This window comes from Littorina saxatilis, linkage group LG8 (assembly GCF_037325665.1).
Source record: "Littorina saxatilis isolate snail1 linkage group LG8, US_GU_Lsax_2.0, whole genome shotgun sequence".
NCBI classification, from domain to species: Eukaryota; Metazoa; Mollusca; class Gastropoda; order Littorinimorpha; family Littorinidae; genus Littorina; species Littorina saxatilis.
Window position 1 is genome coordinate 15,938,951 of NC_090252.1, and position 19,628 is coordinate 15,958,578.

Consider the following 19,628-nt stretch of genomic DNA (forward strand, 5'->3'; position numbering starts at 1 on the left):
CACACACACACACACACATACACATACCTTGGTTAGTGGCATGGTGTCTGTATATGCTTGCCAACAAGAAGTTATATTCTATGTTTTATTTTCCTGTTTGGTTATGTGCCGTACTTTAAGTGACGGTTTTTTTCTGAAAAACACACACACCATAATGTCTTGTTTGTATTGCCAAAAGACAAGACGATATGCAACATTAATAAACACACACACACACACACACACACACACACACACGCACGCACGCACGCACGCACGTACGCACGCACACACACACATACACGCACGCACGCACACACCACACACACACACACACACACACACACACACACACACACACACACACACATGTGAGCAGGCAGACAAAGCAAGAACAACCAAGTTTATCAAAAAACACTACGCGTCTAATACTTCAAACGGTGGCTTCAGCATTGCCTTGAACGGGATACAGATCCCTAAGTGTGGTTAAATGAATACATTGAACATTATTTCATCAGACTAATTGGAAAACGGCATGCTTTGACGAAGAGTGTTAACAGTTTCATGGCGGAGACACATTTGTGAGGATAAAATAAAACGTCTGTATAATACTGGGAGTGTGTGGTGATTTGCTAATATATATATTGTTTTATTTATATGTTACAAGCACATACGATTGAGATAAGATGAAGTCTCTTGCACTTATAATTATTGCTAACAAGTGTGTAATTAAACAAAAATGATGGAAATAGATTAATTAAAAGCTGTGATTGTCGACAACACAAACATTTATTGAAAGCTGTAACATGCAAGTTGTGTTTGCAAACTTTATAACTTTGAATTGGTCTATGTTCGTCATGTGTACATGCAGAGCAACCAAGATCACAATTGCACTAAGCATAAGCTAGTTCACGTCTCTATTACACGAAGTGGGTGCTTGGGTGTATGTCATATAGGCCTATATAAACACATCTTTGAATGCATGGTTATGATTTCTGACAACAAACAATTTTAAGAAGTTTGTTTTTAGAATGCGGGTACTGTGAGCTAAATATTGTCAATGATCACTTTAATGCAGCAAAATATAAATATGAGGTACATGTTAAACATCCACTTTAGTTACATCATGCATGTTTGGAAGCTATTTACGTGATATTAATATTACCTACTACCCTCCGTCATGTTATGAGGACCGTAGCTTTTGTGTTTGGCCAATGGCAGCGAAGAACGCTGTAGCTATTTATCCGGCGTGACATCCCCTTTCCTGCCTCCACCATCGCCAGTAAAGTATGTCTAGTGGGAATTCCCCTGGCCGCTGGAAGGGAGAACTCATTTTGTATCAATATCAATATGATCAAATTATTATGAGGCTTATATCGCGCGTATTCCGTGAGTACAGTTCTAAGCGCAGGGATTTTTTTTTAATTTTTTTATGCAATTTATATCGCGCACATATTCAAGGCGCATTTATTTATTGATGCCGTGTGAGATGGAATTGTTTTACACAATAAATCACGCATTCACATCGGCCAGCAGATCGCAGCCATTTCAACTTTTCACGGCCTATTATTCCAAGTCACACTGGTATTTTGGTGGACATTTTTATCTATGCCCATACAATTTTGCCAGGAAAGACCCTTTTGTCAATTGTAGGATATTTAACGTGCACGGCCCAATGTAGTGTACACGAAGCTTTGGTATTGATTAATCAGTTCACTCCGATATTTAATTCGGCATGTCCGAATAATTATGGCAGCCAGCCAAGCGGGTGCTGTACGTGCTAGCATTATATTCACACAACACAGTGGCTGCGTGCGCTCAGCCTCTGAATCTATCTGTGTGTTCGACCAGCGACGAAAACCACCAGGAATCGATGCTCCTGACACAGAGACGACATTTCTGTTCTGCCTGCCGACTACTCGTTTCTCCCAACGCACAACAGAGATTGACACAGCGTGTTTGCAAGGCATGGGCCACGTAGTGTGAAGGTGAAGTGAGGTTACCGGACCGTGGGCGGTAAAACTAAAGTTACACAGCCGTCAATTCTTTTTCATTTTTTCGAATCATGAACTGGGTCGTTTTGGACAGTCACAGTCCTAAAGCTATCGTGCAGACGTTTAGCTTCAGCAGATGCAAAACCGTCCGATATTCTTGTCAAGAACGCACGCCATAATACGCCGCTGGAATAAACCAGACCAAAGCAGTAGCTCAGTGCAACAAGGTCGGCAAGGTCATCAAAGATGCGACGGAATTAATCACGCTTAATCTAATGCAACATTCACAAGTCTGTGTTGGTGCATCTGCAGGTGAGCATCTTTTTTCAAATTGTATTCGTGTTGGGTCTTATTGTCGATTGTTTTCCTCTGCAGCATAGGTATTTCGATATGTGTGTGTGTGTGTGTGTGTGTGTGTGTGTGTGTGTGTGTGTGTGTGTGTGTGTGTGTGTGTGTGTGTGTGTGCGTGTGTGTGTGTGTGTGTGTGTGTGGTGTGTGTCAGTGTGTGTGTGTGTGGTGTGTGTGTGTGTGTGTGGTCAGTGTGTGTGTGTGTATGAGTGTGTGTGTGTGTGTGTGTGTGTGTGTGTGTGTGTGTGTGCCGTTGTGTGTGTGTGTGTGTGTGTATGTGTGTGTGTGTGTGTGTGTGTGTGTGTTTGATTTCCTCCTTTCGTTGTTTTGTTTTGTTGTTGTATAGCCTGTATGTGGCTTGCGTAGCCTCTAAATCATCACAATGAAAATAATGATCATATTATGAAAACATGCCCGCTAATTCATGCTGTGTCCTCATAGACTATTGCCCTGAAATAATTCTAACTTCGCGGACTTGTATCGTTTGAATCGGCTGACAAGTGGATGTCGCAGTGCAGTCCCCGGCGAAAGAAACGCAACTCATTCGCGCCCACTGTTGCGAGTGATTTGTGTCATTTTCAAATTGTCGTAAAATATAAACCAGATAAGGTAAATCAAAAAGAAAAACAGATTCGTAGAGGATATGTTACTGGCTCTACGATCAATGCATAGTATTTAATCGTTGTTATTTTTTACTTGTTCATAAATTGTGTTATACAGGGTAGGGATCAAGCGAGTCGTGATTGCAGGCAAACGTGTCTCTTCAACATGCTACAAAAATCGTAAAAATGCATATTTTTTAACAAGGTAAAGACATGTTTGGAGGAAATTCATTTCTCAACAACACCATTTATATATAATTATTCGCCAAAGCGTTTAAGACTCCAAAAAAGGAGCAAAGATCACTTAGACAGTGTCAAAAAGGGTTGTTTGGCAAAAGCTCATTAGCACGGAATCTACGTGATGATTTCATTAAAAAAACATATGCTAGTTGTGGCCAAGTGTCTGGTCTAAAGGATCAGGCTATAACTAGAAACAAAAAAGTGCGTGTTTAACATCGATCGATTAGCGATAGTGATTCGTATAAAAGTACTATGAAGCCAAACGCATACGTCCCCCCTCCCTTAACACATATTTACAAACAAATGTACACAAATACACACGAACATATACATACACACACACAGACACACACATACATACATACAGATAAACAAACAGACAGATAAACGAACAACTGAAGTCGCAATGTGCAGGAGCTCAACGCAGTGCTAAAATGGACGCCAACTGTCAGTTTGATGATCGCTGTCCCAAGCAGTTTGTCTGTCACTAATTTCTCCAAAGTTATATTTCTCACATTTAAAACAACGGACACAGAGACAAAGACACACGCACACACAAACACTCATGCACGCACGCACACACATACACAAACAGACGCGCGGACACACATGCACACGCCGGCCTGAAGGCACCGTGACAACCACTATGGAAAGCCGTTTGGCTCATAACCATTACACGTGTAAAAAATGATTAGTACACGTGTAATAAATAATTAATACACGTGTAATTAATGATTAATACACGTGTAATAAAAATGTCATACACGTGTACGAAATGATTAGATGCACGCGTAATAAACATTTCTTACACGTGCATGAAATATTTATTACACCTGTAATCATTTCTTACACGTGTATGAACTATTAATTACACGTGTATTTAATCATTATGCTATTCCATAGCAAAAGAAAAAAGATAAATTACACGTGCAATAAGAAATAAATACACGTGTATTAATCTTTTATTACACGTGTATTTATGATTTATTACACGTGTAATGGTTATGAGCTGCGTGTGTGTGTGTGTGTGTGTGTGTGTAATTATGTGTGTGTGTGTGTGTGTGTGTGTGTGGGGGGGGGGTTATTTCTGTCTGTCTCTTCTCTTTGTCTCTCTTTTCTATGTCATTTTCTGTCTCTGCCCCCCCCTCTCTCTCTCTCTCTTTATCTCTCTCTCTCGCTCTCTTTCTTCACAAAGCAATGGACTTAAATATAAATGGTTTTGTTGAGAAATGAATTTCCTCAAAAAATGTCTTTAGCTTGTTAAAAAATATGCATTGTTACGATTTTTGTAGCATGTTGAAGAGACACGTTTGCCTGCAATCACGACTCGCTTGATCCCTACCCTGTATAACACAATTTATGAACAAGTAAAAAATAACAGCGATTAAATACTATGCATTGATCGTAGAGCCAGTAAAATATCCTCTACGAATCTGTTTTTCTTTTTGATTTACCTTATCTGGTTCATATTTTACAACAATTTGAAAATGACGAAAAATCACTCGCAACAGTGGGCGCGAATGAGTTGCGTTTCTTTCGCCGGGGACTGTACATCGTATTACGCAGCGCTTTGGGTGCACAGCAAACAACATCGTGAATTGGGTCACTAGGACCTGTGGTAACGTCTGACGGTGAAAACACGTGAAGGTCAAGGTTGGACATATTGATCGGAACGAATGAAGAGACCTGAGCCCGTTGCATGACTAACTTCGGGAATACCCGTTTAGGCGATGAGTCTTTATCACTGCTCTCTCTCTCTCTCTCTCTCTCTCTCTCTCTCTCTCTCTCCCTCCCTCTCTGACCTCACCCCCTCTCTCTCTTACTCCCTCTCATTCTCAATATCAACAAGGTTCACGAGACGCCAAAGGGAAACTTTTAACACTTGCCACACGATTATTATTCCGTTTTTGTTGGTGTTTGTTTTGTTGTTGTTGCTGTTGTTGTTGTTGTTGTTGTTGTTGTTGTTGTTGTTGTTGTTGTTGTTGTTGTTGTTGATGTTGTTGTTGTTGATACTGGTGTTGTTGTGTGGTGTTCAGATGCATATCTAAAAGTCTAAAGATAGAATGCGCGAGAATAGTAAACCAAGGATGAAAGCTGCTTGCTCATTGCAATGCTTCAGCATATCGTTTGTTGCGTATGTCGTATATATATACTCAGAGAGCTTACTGTCTTGTGTTTCTTAGAGCATAATTATTTTCATGTCAGCTTTATCCGTGATCAGCTAGCTATGCTTGTTTCAGGTGAAAACATGGTGCTGTCTGTGCTTGCAATGGTAATCCTCTGTACTGGCGCGCAAGAGACAGGTGAATGCTTTTACGTCTTTGAATTGTCCTCACATATTGTGCAACTTATATGGGAAATGAAAAACCTAAAATAATGGAATCTGATCACTGTAGAAGTCAGATTGTTTTTACTGTTGGTTAAGAGTACTAACTTGCTAGCCTGAGACAATCCCAACACACAAACATTTAGGGACACACACACACACACACACACACACACATTCACACACACACACACACACACACAGACACACATTCACACACACACACACACATTCACGCACACAGCCACACACACACACACGCATGATACACGCACGCACGCACGCAAGCACACTCACACACACACGCATGATACACGCACGCACGCACGCAAGCACACTCACCCACACACATACACACACACGCACACACACACACTCACACGCACACACATACACGCACACAAACACACGCACAGACAGACACACACACATACACACACATACACACACACACACACACAGACGCACACACATACACACACACACACACATACACGCACACACACACACACACACACAAACACACGCACAGACACAGACACACACACACAAACACACACACACACACACACACACACACACACACACACACACACACACACACACACACACACACTCGTATTATACACTATACCACACAATACCAAACACTTCACAGTTGCAAATCTCATTTGGACCCTCATCGTCTTATTCTAACCATTTGAAAACACAAATTACATGTTGGTTATTCCAGGTTGCAGAACGGAACCCGTTTTGAAAGGAGAAACAACGACAATGACGTTTCTCTTGGGACAGCAGGTCATTATGTCTCCTGGAAAGTTGCATGTCTACGTGAGACGAAACGACAGCATAGGTAGGTCAAAAATAGCCAGTGACACAGTTAGACACAACCTGCCAGAGTGCTAGCTATAGTGTTGCTGCAAAAGTAGTATAAGTTGTGTCAAAGGCGAAGTCGTATACTTCAATAACAACAAATGTGACAGACTGATTCCGGATTATTTTGCGAAGCTGTCCGTCAGTTTAATGATAAATGTGTGATGATAGCTTATTTGTAGTCTTCTTGCTTGCAATGTCAGAATATTGTTCTTAACTCTTGACGTCTGTTTTTCAATACTGAAATGTTGTTATTACCAGCTGGTGCTCATACTTCAAGATATTAATTAAAAAAACAAACTTACTCCGGCAACGTTTTGCTCGTTGTTCTTAATTGCCTCTCTAATTAGAATTACACACACACTTAATTGAATCTTCACAAGAGTTACGCTGGTTATATGACTGTATGCTGCTTCAATCCTTTAAATACATGTTCATGGAGCTGGGTGGCCAAGTGGTAACGCACTTGCGCTCGGAAGCGAGAGGTTGCGAGTTCGACCCTGGGTCAGGGCGTTAGCAATTTTCTCCCCCCCCCTTTCCTAACCTAGGTGGTGGGTTCAAGTGCTAGTCTTTCGGATGAGACGAAAAACCGAGGTCCCTTCGTGTACACTACATTGGGGTGTGCACGTTAAAGATCCCACGATTGACAAAAGGGTCTTTCCTGGCAAAATTGTCTAGGCATAGATAAAAATGTCCACCAAAATACCCGTGTGACTTGGAATAATAGGCCGTGAAAAGTAGGATATGCGCCGAAATGGCTGCGATCTGCTGGCCGATGTGAATGCGTGATGTATTGTGTGACAAAATTCCATCTCACACGGCATAAACAAATCCCTGCGCCTTGAATATGTGCGCGATATAAATTGCATAAACAAATAAAAAAAAATAAAAAAAATCCCTGCGCTTAGAACTGTACCCACGGAATACGCGCGATATAAGCCTCATAAGCCTCATAAACAGTTCAGTTCAAAATATTGCATTCAACTCTGGGGATCTTTGTGTGTGTGTGTGTGTGTGTGTGTATTTGTCAAACTATCTTTTCAGATGTTGTAAACTGTCAACGAAAGGAGAAGGAATCACACATCGAGTGCACAGTCCCAGACAGCAACCATTACAAGTCTGATGGTATCGTGAACGGCAGTCTCACACTTCACATTGTCAACGTGACCCAAAATGATGGAGGAACGTACGAGGCGCGCGCGTACATCAACGATTCTCCAGAGCCCCCTGTTCTCTGTCAGTTGGTGGTAAACGAAGGTACGTGAAGATGTGGTATGTCTTCGTGTGAAAATGTCATCTGTTTAATTTTGCTGTTTTTGTTTTAATGTTGTTTCCATGCTACTTTCGTCTGCTATACGTATAATTGTGACCCTCCACCACGAAATGAGTCGCATGTCACCTCGCGCGGTTCTGCGCTAGGCTTAATATAAGTCCGGGGAGTGCCTGGTAACAGTGTGAGGGTCACCTTAATCACAGGCTTATAACTCAAACAGTTTTTGCTCTTTTCTAAAACGGTTTTCACCACTGGATAGAGCATCAGAAACTCTTTAGGAAAATGTACAAATGAGACAATGACAAAAGGTGACGTTTTCATGTCAGTATGTCCCAAATGACATCACCAGTACATTTTTCATTCTATCTAATCTGTTTTCGTTCTATTTTTTCTAATAACATGCGTTAACAATTGATTGCCAACTGGAATAGAAGAGCACAAAAAGTGTAACTTGATATGTAGTTTCTCTAGAGGGAAAAACATCTTTCACTTTCATGTCAATGTGTCCCATGCAACATACATTTGCCAAACAGCAATGTGAAAGTAGATTATTTGTTAGTGGTATAGAAAATACTGATCAACAATCAAAGTCAGTTTTCACATTCATTTTCTACCTATTTCTTATTTGTTTATTCTTTTGGCAATGGTGAAATGTCAGCAATCGTGTGTCATTCGGGACAGTAGACATGACACCTGACCTTTTGTCACTGTTTCAAATATGAAAATCATGCAAAGGTGACATGCGACTCATTCCGTGGTGGATGGTCACATATAACATGTTGTAGATCTGTATGTACCTGCTTTTGTGCTTTCTACTCGTCCTGCTTTTCGTTGGCCTCGACTGCTTCCGCTCCTCCTCTTTCTCCTGCTGCTACCACTACAAATGCTGCTGACTCTGCCACTGCTTCTACTAAAACTAAAGCTGCCACTGCTGCAACACCATCACTACTGCTACCACCATCTCTGCGACTGTTATGATGCTTCTTATTTACATCTATAGCTGAGGCTGATACTTTTCCTCCTCCTCGTTTTCCTTCTCCTCCTCCAGCTACTACTTCTACAACAACTACCACTACTAATACTACTACTATTATTACTACTACTACTACCACTTTTACTGCTGCTGTTGCGGGTACTATTACAACTAATACTAGTTACTTAAATAACGCAAGTATGTATTTGAATGTGAAAATCGTACCCATAATTTGTTTTTTATTGATTTCATCTTCCTGACAGATGTCCATGTGAGTCGTGGCACTTCAAGCGCAGTTGTCGTTGTTGTCCCGATTTTGTGTCTGATTCTACTTTGTAACATCATCTTCTGTTGCATCGCCAAACGAAAAAGGTATGCATACTGACTTTTAACATTGTGACATGGTATGGTACCACAAATGTTAAAAACAAAGCTAAACTCCACCGCATTGTTGCGACGGCTAGCAAGCTTGTTGGGCAACCCCAACGACAGCTGACCAGTCTCTACGAAGCTGCCATTAAGCGGAAAGCTCTCAAAATTGTCCGTGACCCGATCCATCCTCTCAACCTCTGTTTCGAAATTCTCCCTTCAGGTAAACGTTATAAGGTCCCTTTGGCACGCAAAAACCAGTTTAAAAAGTCATTCCTGCCTTCTGCAGTCACCATTTTAAATTCTTCTCGCATCACGTAGAGGCTGGTCGGCTGGGAAGAAACAAACAATGTGTACATGTGAAGGTGTGTGTGGAATATTGTAATGTGATTACTCTGCTGTGAAACCCAACTCCTGTGATATGAGAGGGTAAATTTACATAGTGCAATATCATATTTGATTGTATCCCTTTTATGTTTTATGTTTTATGTGTGTCGTGCTATACAATTGTTGTTATAAACGTTTACAGGCAGGCAGGGTGTGCCGAAGAAAAATTTCCATTTTTATGTAATATTTTAATGGACAATAAAGTGCTGTTATTGTTATTGTTATTGTTATTGCTATGCTTCCTAGGGATATTGACAAGGCGTTGTTATTTTTGACTAATTTGCCAACATTTCCTTTTTCAAGTTAAAGGTAATTCTAGCCGTTACCTTGTCACCCCCCCCCACACACACACACACACCCTCCCACGGTAATAATTATTACAATATTATAGTAAGTAAAAATCAGCACATCTCACAAAACTAGCACAACGCTTTTGTTGATTTGTAAACTAATTTCCGCGCTTCGATGACTTTTGATACCAAACAACATCTCTGTCTCAGCACATAATACATCAAACGTTATTAGGCCAAACAAATAAAAAGTCTGTTTACGGTATCCCGACCGACCCTATTTTTTCGCGCGACCCTAGACTTTTTGTTTGGCATTTGAAAAAAGAAATATATTATATACAATTAAAAAAAAAAAGTCTTTGTTTTTTGGCAAAATAACTTAAAAATATGTTGAAAAAAAAAATAAATCCCGACCTACCGACCCTATTTTTGTTGCCTATGTTACCGTAAACAGACTTTTTTTTGCTTTGCCCTACCTCCAGATAATTCTCGGACCAGTTAGTCATGAATACAATTAGCACATGTTCAAACATGACTTGGTATGGATCAAAAGGGACTAACCCTGTTTCACCTCAACATGTGTTTCTCCTGTTTTTAATCTCAGGATATACGGTAAATTTACATGGAAGGGACCTGCAAACGTGATGCCATCTAACGATGAGTATCTAGACCTAGATGAAACCGGAATCCCCATGACGACTAAAGCAGACGAATCTGCATTGCCTGATGTGTGAGTGTGATATTCCGAGTCTTAAATTAACACACACACACACACACACACACACACACACACACACACACACACACACACACACACACACACACACACACACACACACACACATACACACACACATGCACTGCGGAATGTTGGCTTGAAACCTGTTCACACTGCTGTTAGAAGTTAACAGTTCCATGCTAGGCTACAGTGGGACACATATAGCTACCTTTGACATGGAAATGGGGAGGGTAAGGCTGCAACTGTTTTGAGTATGATATACCGAATGTTGAATAAACAGTTTCCCTTATTTAGAGTTGCTGCAAATTGACATATCTATTCCCTTGAAGCTATATAGAAATACAAAACCGAACGTATGCCAGAAGTTTAAATACAACCAGGTAACCTGCAAATCAATCAGGCAACCAATCAAACTACAAATACCAAGCTGTTGGTGTTGTTGTTTGTTGTTGCTGTTTTCTTTAGCTGTAGAAACTAAGAAAAATGTGTTAATGTTGTAATGTTGAATAAATTGACATCTGTTCTAGCTGCGTATATGTCCTTTAATATTGTGAATCAAATCGTGTCTAGTAAGTAATATATTACTTCTATCATATTTGAAATCATTTTTTATGTCTGCTTTGACGCTCATTTTGTTTTCACAAATACGTGTTTTCTATTGATTAGGTGTGGAAATACTGCTTTGCTAAACGATTGGATGACCCACAGTCCATCCATTCAAACCCAAAACAAAAGGTTGGTATTTACCCACGGTTAAACTACTGCTCCACAAAAATGACATGCACATGATTGAGCGTGGAAATTACGACTTTAACTTTCAAAAGTAAAGTAAGGAATCATACTGAGACTAAGGAAAGTGACACCGCAGTAAGTTTAAACGCAACATTATTCATACCCAGACGCATTACAATTCAGCAACTTTGTTTAAGAAAGAGCACAATTGTGACCCTCCACCACGAAATGAGTCGCATGTCACCTTTGCATGATTTTCATATTTTTACATTTTCCTAAAGCGTTTTTTATGCGCTATCCAGTGGTGAAAACCGTTTTAGAAAAGAGCGAAACATGTTTGAGTTATAAGCCTGTGACTAAGGTGACCCTCACACTGTTACCAGACACTCTCCGGACTTATATCAAGCCTTGCGCAGAACCGCGCGAGGTGACATGCGACTCATTTCGTGGTGGAGGGTCACAATTAAGGAAGACATGTACAGTACAGGCTCAAGGTTTTTCCCTACCTTTTTAACTCCACAGTTATACAAGTCAAGCAACAGTAAGCTTTTTGATCAAACAGATTTACGAGCAAACTTTGAAATGTTTCAAGTGTCTGTGTTTGCTTTGTATTTGTTCAAGTGAACTGAAAGGACAATGATGACAACTGATTAAAGAAGACTAAATAAAACCATAACTTCTTTCAGATGGTTCTTCAAACAACTGAACAACAAAGAGGAGAACAATCTACTGAACTTCCAGAGAAACAGTGATGGCTCTTTTCTGATCAGACAGGGCGTCACAGACAACACAGCCTACACCTTAGCTGGTAACGTTTAATCTAAGGCCAAAAAAAAGAGGTCTGTTTACGGTAACATAGGGTGACAAAATAGGGTCGGTAGGTCGGCTTTTTTTTTCTCCATTTTTTTTCCATTTTTTTTTCTCCCCTCTCTATGATGTTTCACAGTTCATTTCTTCTCATCAATCCCTGTTTTTGCCCAACATAACTATAAACAGTACTTTGAGCTTACCTCCCTTCTGTCGTCTGCTGTTTGAGCGCAAACAGCTCTATTTTGGATGCGGTTTTTTTTTCTTTTTCAGACGATCCCAAAAAAAAAGATTAGGGTCGGGCCTAAAAACTAGGGTCGGTCGGGTTACCGTAAACAGACCTATTTTTTTTTTGGCCTAACCATTCTTGAAAATGCTGATCCAGTAGACAAATTCCGGAAATAACTCTGTCGGGTTTGAATGGTTGGGCAAGAGGGAGTATACATACCCTGACTTTTCTTGGACAAATATTCGACACGCGGGACAATTTCCCCACGTGAGTTATTTTCCCTGTGACATCAAAGGCTAGTCACTAGTGGGGGGAAGTTTCAAACACGTGTACAGGAACCACGTGTTAAATATTTGTCCGAGAAAACACAAGGGTGTTCACTCTGTTTCACAACCCATACAAACCAGACAGTTATTTCCAAACATCATCTAATACAGCTATTCCGATGGACACGTGGGGGAATTCGGGGGCTGTGATTGGATGGTCTATTCCGATCATCAAAGCATGTTGCTACGGAAATCGGCCATTTTTGCCAATATCCAAAAGCATATTGGCAATAACAAAGACGCATGGTTCCGGTTTACCCATCTGTCCCACACGATGTTTCTATCGACAACAGCATACACTGACGACTTGAAATTCTTCTCGGGAATGTTTTTTCAGCTTTACAAATGTCGATAGCATACCCTTTTCTGCTAACTTCCCTATGAAACAGGACTAAACCAATTATTTTATGTCCCTAAACACCACAAAACGCCCAAAGTCGAAAGATGTAGTACAAACAGGGGAGTAAAACGGAACAGCAGTTTTTGTGAGCGCAGTTGCCGACTGATACAAACTTTCACATTCGGCTTTTCTTATCTCGTAACTCCACACTAAATACCCCACTTCCCCTCTGAGTTATTGATGTACAACCCATGGCTCTAACATTCATTTAGTCGTTTAAAACTGAGGTTGAAAAAGTCGCTTCATGACAAGACAAGTATAAATGCCATTCACCCAAACTGAAAACTTCGTGTCGTCTGCTCACGTTGTACGGATTAGCTGTTCTCTTCTCCTCCCCTTGTTGCATCCTAGTTCTTCAGTTGTTTCTAGTCTTCTGTTGATGTTGTGTTTTGGTCTTCTTCATGAGTAGTCTTGTTCAAAATTAATAAAACGCAAACTTCTTTTTCTTGTATACGAATGAACTAATAAAAAGCTGTTAAACAGCTGTGTTGTCAAATTGAGGTTTTTTTCCGAATAGAAGTCAGTGTGGCGCCTGCGCAAAACTAATGCGCATAAAAAACGGCGTCTGCTATCAAAACCTGAGATCAACGCATCGACGCAAAAACTGTCATTTTGTAAGTTTGGAACAACAAATCAAGGTCAGAACAGCTATATAATCGCTATTGTGTTTTCAGCGTAGCAATAGGATCCGATATTTAGACCCGAACAAGTATAATGCGACTCGTCTTCGACTCGTCGGCATTATACGTGTCTCGTCTAAACATCGGACCCTATTGCTACGCTGACAACACAATAGCTGTTATTAACACATGCCCAGGGTTAATGCAGGATACATATCTTTAAAACAAGCTGTTGTAAGGATAAGAATAAAATTCATATAGTCCTGTGAGGTTACCTTCATGGATATTCGGGCTGCTTTCTCCCTGGGGAAAGCGAGCTGCCATACAGTATACGGCGCTGCCCATTTTTAGTTTTTTGTCCTGCATGCATGTATTCATGTTTCCAAGCCCTGAGACTGTTGCTGTGAACTTGGGTTCTTTTAATATCGAGCGCATGCATGCACACGGGGGTGTTCGGACACCGAGGAGAGTCTGCACAAAGTTGACTCTGGAAAATAAATCCCTCGCCGAACGTGGGGATTGAACCCACGCCGATTTCAACGACTGGTTTTGAAGCCAGCGCCGCTACCGACTGAGCTATTTCCTCGTCCCTATTTTTGGCTCGATAATTCTCGAGAAAGAGTTGATACATACAATACTTCTACAAAATATGGATATTGACTCTCACCTGATATGCCACTGAGAAATAGACGGTTGGAACCAGTAGACCAACCATATTATTAAGATAATGACCCTCCTCCGTAGCGTGTTACATGTAATGCAGCGATTCATTATGGTAATGGTTAATCCTGCATTCCAAACTTGCTGAGAGAACATATACCATCATAATGGGATGAAGTCTATGTGTCCATGACCTGTCACTTTCACATTGATCTGTTAATATCCTAGGAGCATTGAATACTTCAAAGTACAAATATATGATTATGATGGCACATCAAGTAGATGTACTCAGGCCAAACAAAAATATATGTTGGTTTAAAGTAACGGCATTTTTCGTTTTTTTTTAAAATTTTAAATGTAGTCGATTTAAAAGGACGCTACTTTTCTTAGTCTCGGTATGGTTCTCAACATGTGCCAACAGTTTTTCTTTTTTCCGAGAAATGAAAAAAGAGTTTTAGGGTCTGCGGGAAAAAATAGGGTCTGTTGTGTTACCCTAAACCAACATATATGTGACCCTCCACCAAGGAATGAGTCGCATGTCACCTTTGCATGATTTTCAAATTTTTACATTTCATGACGAGATTTGTATGCTCTATTCAGTGGTGAAAACCGTTTTAGAAAAGAGCGAAAACTGCTTGAATTATAAGCCTGTGATTAAGGTGACCCTCACACTGTTACCAGGCACTCCCCGGACTTATATTAAGCCTAGCGCAGAACCGCGCGAGGTGACATGCGACTCATTTCGTGGTGGAGGGTCACATATTTGTGTCTGGCCTCATGTGATTGACTTGCCCTTTTCTCTGTTTCGATTGTTTCAGTCTGCTTTGATGGTGTGATAAGACATTTTCCAATCAGAGAGGAAGGAAACATGTTCGAGTTTTGTGACGATGGCACATCTTTCAACACTCTGGACGAACTTGTTGAGCACTACAAACAACACGATATCAAAATAGGTCTCAAACCTTGTGGAAAACTTCAAAAACCATTTGAAATAAAACCTGATCATGAGTAAGTATATATGTGACCCTCCACCACGGAATGAGTCGCATGTCACCTTTGCATGATTTTCATATTTTTACATTGTCATAAAGAGTTTTTTATGCTCTATCCAGTGGTGAAAACCGTTTTAGAAAAGAGCAAAAACTGTTTGAGTTATAAGCCTGTGACTAAGGTGACCCTCACACTGTTACCAGACACTCCCCGGACTTATATTAAGCCTAGCGCAGAACCGCGCGAGGTGACATGCGACTCATTTCGTGGTGGAGGGTCACATTTATATACAAGTGTAGTTTCACTGTGCTGTATCTTTGAATATAACTATGTGTTCTTGGTCCTGCTAAGTCCAGTATGTTGTAGGTCCGATCGCCTATAGAAAAAAAAAAGAATAAAAAGAAACTGGGCCAGCAAAAGCAGGGGTGCTAAACGCAGTAACTAATTTCGCCAGTGGAAACTGAAACAAGAATCTACCTGAACAACTTTTGTTCTCATAATTATGTTCGAATAAGGCGTGTTAATCGTAATAGTGAATAATGTGCTGTCATTTTGTTCTCAAGATTGTTCTTTCTAAACTTCCAATCAGCGTGTTGTTTACAGCGTTGGTGTAGTTCATTATGGCAGATGATGAACCTTTTTGGTGGGCTTGTTCAAAAGCTTACTACTAATGTATGCACGTTGACAATTCTGCCATTTGTGACCCTCCACCACGAAATGAGTCGCATGTCACCTCGCGCGGTTCTGCGCTAGGCTTGATATAAGTCCGGAGAGTGTATGGTAACAGCGTGAGGGTCACCTTAGTCACAGGCTTATTATTATTATTATTATTATTATTGTGATCATTGTTTATGCGCCTAATCTAGATATAGCCCTGGGCGCTTACATATTAATTTCTGCCGTTTGAAATGGAATTGTTTACAGACAGACAGACAAACAGACATTTTTTACACACAATATATAACGCATTCACATCGGCCAGTAAAGCTCAATAGCCTGTTAGGCGAGTATTCACCTTTCGCGGCCTTTATTCCAAGTCAAACGGGTATTTGGTGGACATTTTTATCTATGCCTATACAATTTTGCCAGGAAGGACCCTTTTGTCAATCGTGGGATCTTGAACGTGCACACCCCAATGTAGTGTATGAAGGGACCTCGGTTTTTCGTCTCATCCGAAAGACTAGCACTTGAACCCACCACCTAGGTTAGGAAAGGGGGGAGAAAATTGAACACGCAACCTCTCGCTTCCGAGCGCAAGTGCGTTACCACTCGGCCACCCAAACAGTGTTTGCTCTTTTTTAAAACGGTTTTCACCACTGGATAGAGCATAAAAAACTCTTTATGACAATGTAAAAATATGAAAATCATGCAAAGGTGACATGCGACTCATTCCGTGGTGGAGGGTCACATTTAGTCCCTATGGATATTCTTTCTTTATTTGGTGTTTAACGTCGTTTTCAACCACGAAGGTTATATCGCGACGGCCCTATGGACATTCCTTTAGTAGCGTTATATCTGGCTTTTATACTTTTTATTCTGAAACAAACGTTCAGTAGATCCGCTCAACGTTGCACAACGATGACAGATCGTACTGCCTGTATCTACTACTGCAGGTACCTAGGATACAAACTAGCACCGCATATATGTGACCCTCCACCACGGAATGAGTCGCATGTCACCTTTGCATGATTTTCATATTTTTACATTTTCCTAAAGAGATTTTTATATCCAGTGGTGAAAACCGTTTTAGAAAAGAGCGAAAACTTTGAGTTTGAGTTATAAGCCTGTGATTAAGGTGACCCTCACGCTGTTACCATACACTCTCCGGACTTATATCAAGCCTAGCGCAGAACCGCTCGAGGTGACATGCGACTCATTTCGTGGTGGAGGGTCACATTTGCTGTGCATAGAAGACCTCAATAGAGGATGTTCGTAAATAACTAATTACATGTCTCCTTGAGACACTATACGCCAGTCACTAGCGAGGGTGTATGTCTGAAACACATGGACAGGAAACACGCGTAGATGTATGTCTTCAAACAAGCAAGGGTATTCAACGTTAACTCCGCAATTCGTCTATTCCCTTGTTGCTTCTCCTTTTTTGCCCAGATGGTACTTTGAAGATAGAGCGACGAGAGCTGATGAAGAAAACCTGTTGCAACCAAATACGTATGGAGACGGTTCCTTCCTCATTCGGGAGTGCATCAGCGCACCAGGCGATTATACTTTAACAGGTACACTTTGTAAAGCACGCTCTGTAACAACAAAAAGTACACCGTGTAAATGACAGGAGAGAGAAAGAGAGAGAGACACAGAGAGAGAGAGAGAGAGAGAGAGAGAGAGAGAGAGAGAGAGAGAGAGAGAGAGAGAGAGAGAGAGAGAGAACGAGACAGAGATAGAGATAGAGAGCGTGTGCATGCTTATCTATGTGTATGTGTGTGTGTGTTTGTGTGTATGTATGTGTATGTGTGTGTGTGTGTGTGTGTGTGCGTGTGTGTGTGTGTGTGTGTGTGTGTGTGTCTAAGATAAACATTATCATTTACAATAGGCTACACCAGTCTGATCTGATGCACATGTATGTAAGCCTTTTGTTTTGGTACAGTTCTTTCTATCGAGACAAGTCTCCATTTCATGTGTTTTAGTGTACTTCGATGATGTCTTGAATCACCTACGGATCCTCCCAGTGGATTGCGGCTACAGGTTCCGTGACCTAGACATGTCATTTCCAACACTGGCTGAACTGGTGGAACACTTCAAAGAAAGCGAGATCGAGCTCAAAGGCAAACAGTATGGGAAACTTGTCAGGCCTTTTGAAAGACAGCTTCAGAATGAATAGACTACACTGACTGAGTCATATGTGAAAAAAGTAACATGTGCAACTAACACACACACATGCATACAAGCATGTACGGACACACGCACGCTGGTACACACAACAACACTCGCACGCACGCCCGCACGCACACACGTACACACACACACACACACACACACACGCACACACACACACACACACACACACACACACACACACACACACATACACTGCAAACTGTTGGCTTGAAACCTGTTCACACTGCTGTTTAAAATTAACAGCTTCATGCTACGGTGGGACACATACCTTGGACATGTAAGGCTGCAATTGTTTTGCATGTTCACCATTTTGAGTTCTGGAAAAAATGAAGGGCATTTGTATATAAAGTATGTGTTTCAATCATTTTCACCCTCACTTACTGTGAACGGTCAAGCAGTGGGTGTCTACTCAAGTCGAATTATTTCTCTTATCTCCCGTGATACCAGTTGTGTTTGTATTTTGGCGTTTTACCTATCCAGAACGAAACAAGTCAGAGTATTGTGTTGTTGATGTTATCCCTCGAGTCTTATTGCATTTAAACTTACGTCATTCCATGCGTTTTTATGTGGACTTTTTCAATATTTGAGATATTTTTGTATGACGCTGTAGCTGACGCATTTATTTGGATGATGCTTCAATGTTTTGCTGAATTCCCTTGCTGAGTTTTGGCTTAAACGCACGCTTGTCTACACTGCTGTCAGAAAGTGTTTTTGTTATTACATGCGAGGCTAAAGTTGTAGTTATACCTTTGACATGGGGGGTGAGGCAGAGGTGTTGATGGTAAGGCTGTAGTCCTGAATAAACAACAAGTCGCGTAAGGCGAAAATACAATATTTAGTCAAGTAGCTGCCATTTTTCAGCAAGACCGTATACTCGTAGCATCGTCAGTCCACCGCTCATGGCAAAGGCAGTGAAATTGACAAGAAGAGCGGGGTAGTAGTTGCGCTAAGAAGGATAGCACGCTTTTCTGTACCTCTCTTTGTTTTAACTTTCTGAGCGTGTTTTTAATCCAAACATATCATATCTATATGTTTTTGGAATCAGGAACCGACAAGGAATAAGATGAAAGTGTTTTTAAATTGATTTGGACAATTTATTTTTGATAATAATTGTTATATATTTAATTTGCAGAGCTTGTTTTTAATCCGAATATAACATATTTATATGTTTTTGGAATCAGCAAATGATGGAAAATAAGATAAACGTAAATTTGGATCGTTTTATAAATTTTTATTTTTTTTTTACAATTTTTAGATTTTTAATGACCAAAGTCATTAATTAATTTTTAAGCCACCAAGCTGAAATGCAATACCGAAGTCCGGGCTTCGTCGAAAATTACTTGACCAAAATTTCAACCAATTTGGTTGAAAAATGAGGGCGTGACAGTGCCGCCTCAACTTTTACGAAAAGCCGAATATGACGTCATCAAAGACATTTATCAAAAAAATGAAAAAAACGTTCGGGGATATCAATCCCAGGAACTCTCATGTAAAATTTCATAAAGATCGGTCCAGTAGTTTGGTCTGAATCGCTCTACACACACACACAGACAGACAGACAGACAGACAGACAGACAGACACACACACACACACACACACACACACACATACACCACG

At 40.7% G+C, this 19,628-nt stretch overlaps 1 protein-coding gene across 1 annotated transcript; it reads left to right on the forward strand.

Annotated features, from left to right (window-relative positions):
- Positions 1–1,843: 1,843 nt before the first annotated feature.
- LOC138972902 (uncharacterized) lies at positions 1,844–18,133 on the forward strand. Its single transcript, XM_070345565.1, has 11 exons — positions 1,844–2,285; positions 5,404–5,466; positions 6,223–6,342; positions 7,407–7,619; positions 8,872–8,980; positions 10,259–10,384; positions 11,060–11,128; positions 11,812–11,933; positions 14,986–15,175; positions 17,267–17,391; positions 17,800–18,133. Exons 1-11 carry the CDS (start codon positions 2,249–2,251, stop codon positions 17,991–17,993), a joined length of 1,368 nt encoding a protein of 455 aa, XP_070201666.1. The 5' UTR covers positions 1,844–2,248; the 3' UTR covers positions 17,994–18,133.
- The last annotated feature ends 1,495 nt before the right edge of the window (positions 18,134–19,628 follow it).

Excerpts from the sequence above, each read along its gene's own strand:
- LOC138972902 (XM_070345565.1), top strand. The coding sequence starts at position 2,249 with ATGCAACATTCACAAGTCTGTGTTGGTGCATCTGCAG. Across the intron at positions 8,981-10,258 it reads TGCATCGCCAAACGAAAAAG|GATATACGGTAAATTTACAT; the intron begins GTATGCATACTG and ends TTTTAATCTCAG. Across the intron at positions 11,129-11,811 it reads ATTCAAACCCAAAACAAAAG|ATGGTTCTTCAAACAACTGA; the intron begins GTTGGTATTTAC and ends AACTTCTTTCAG.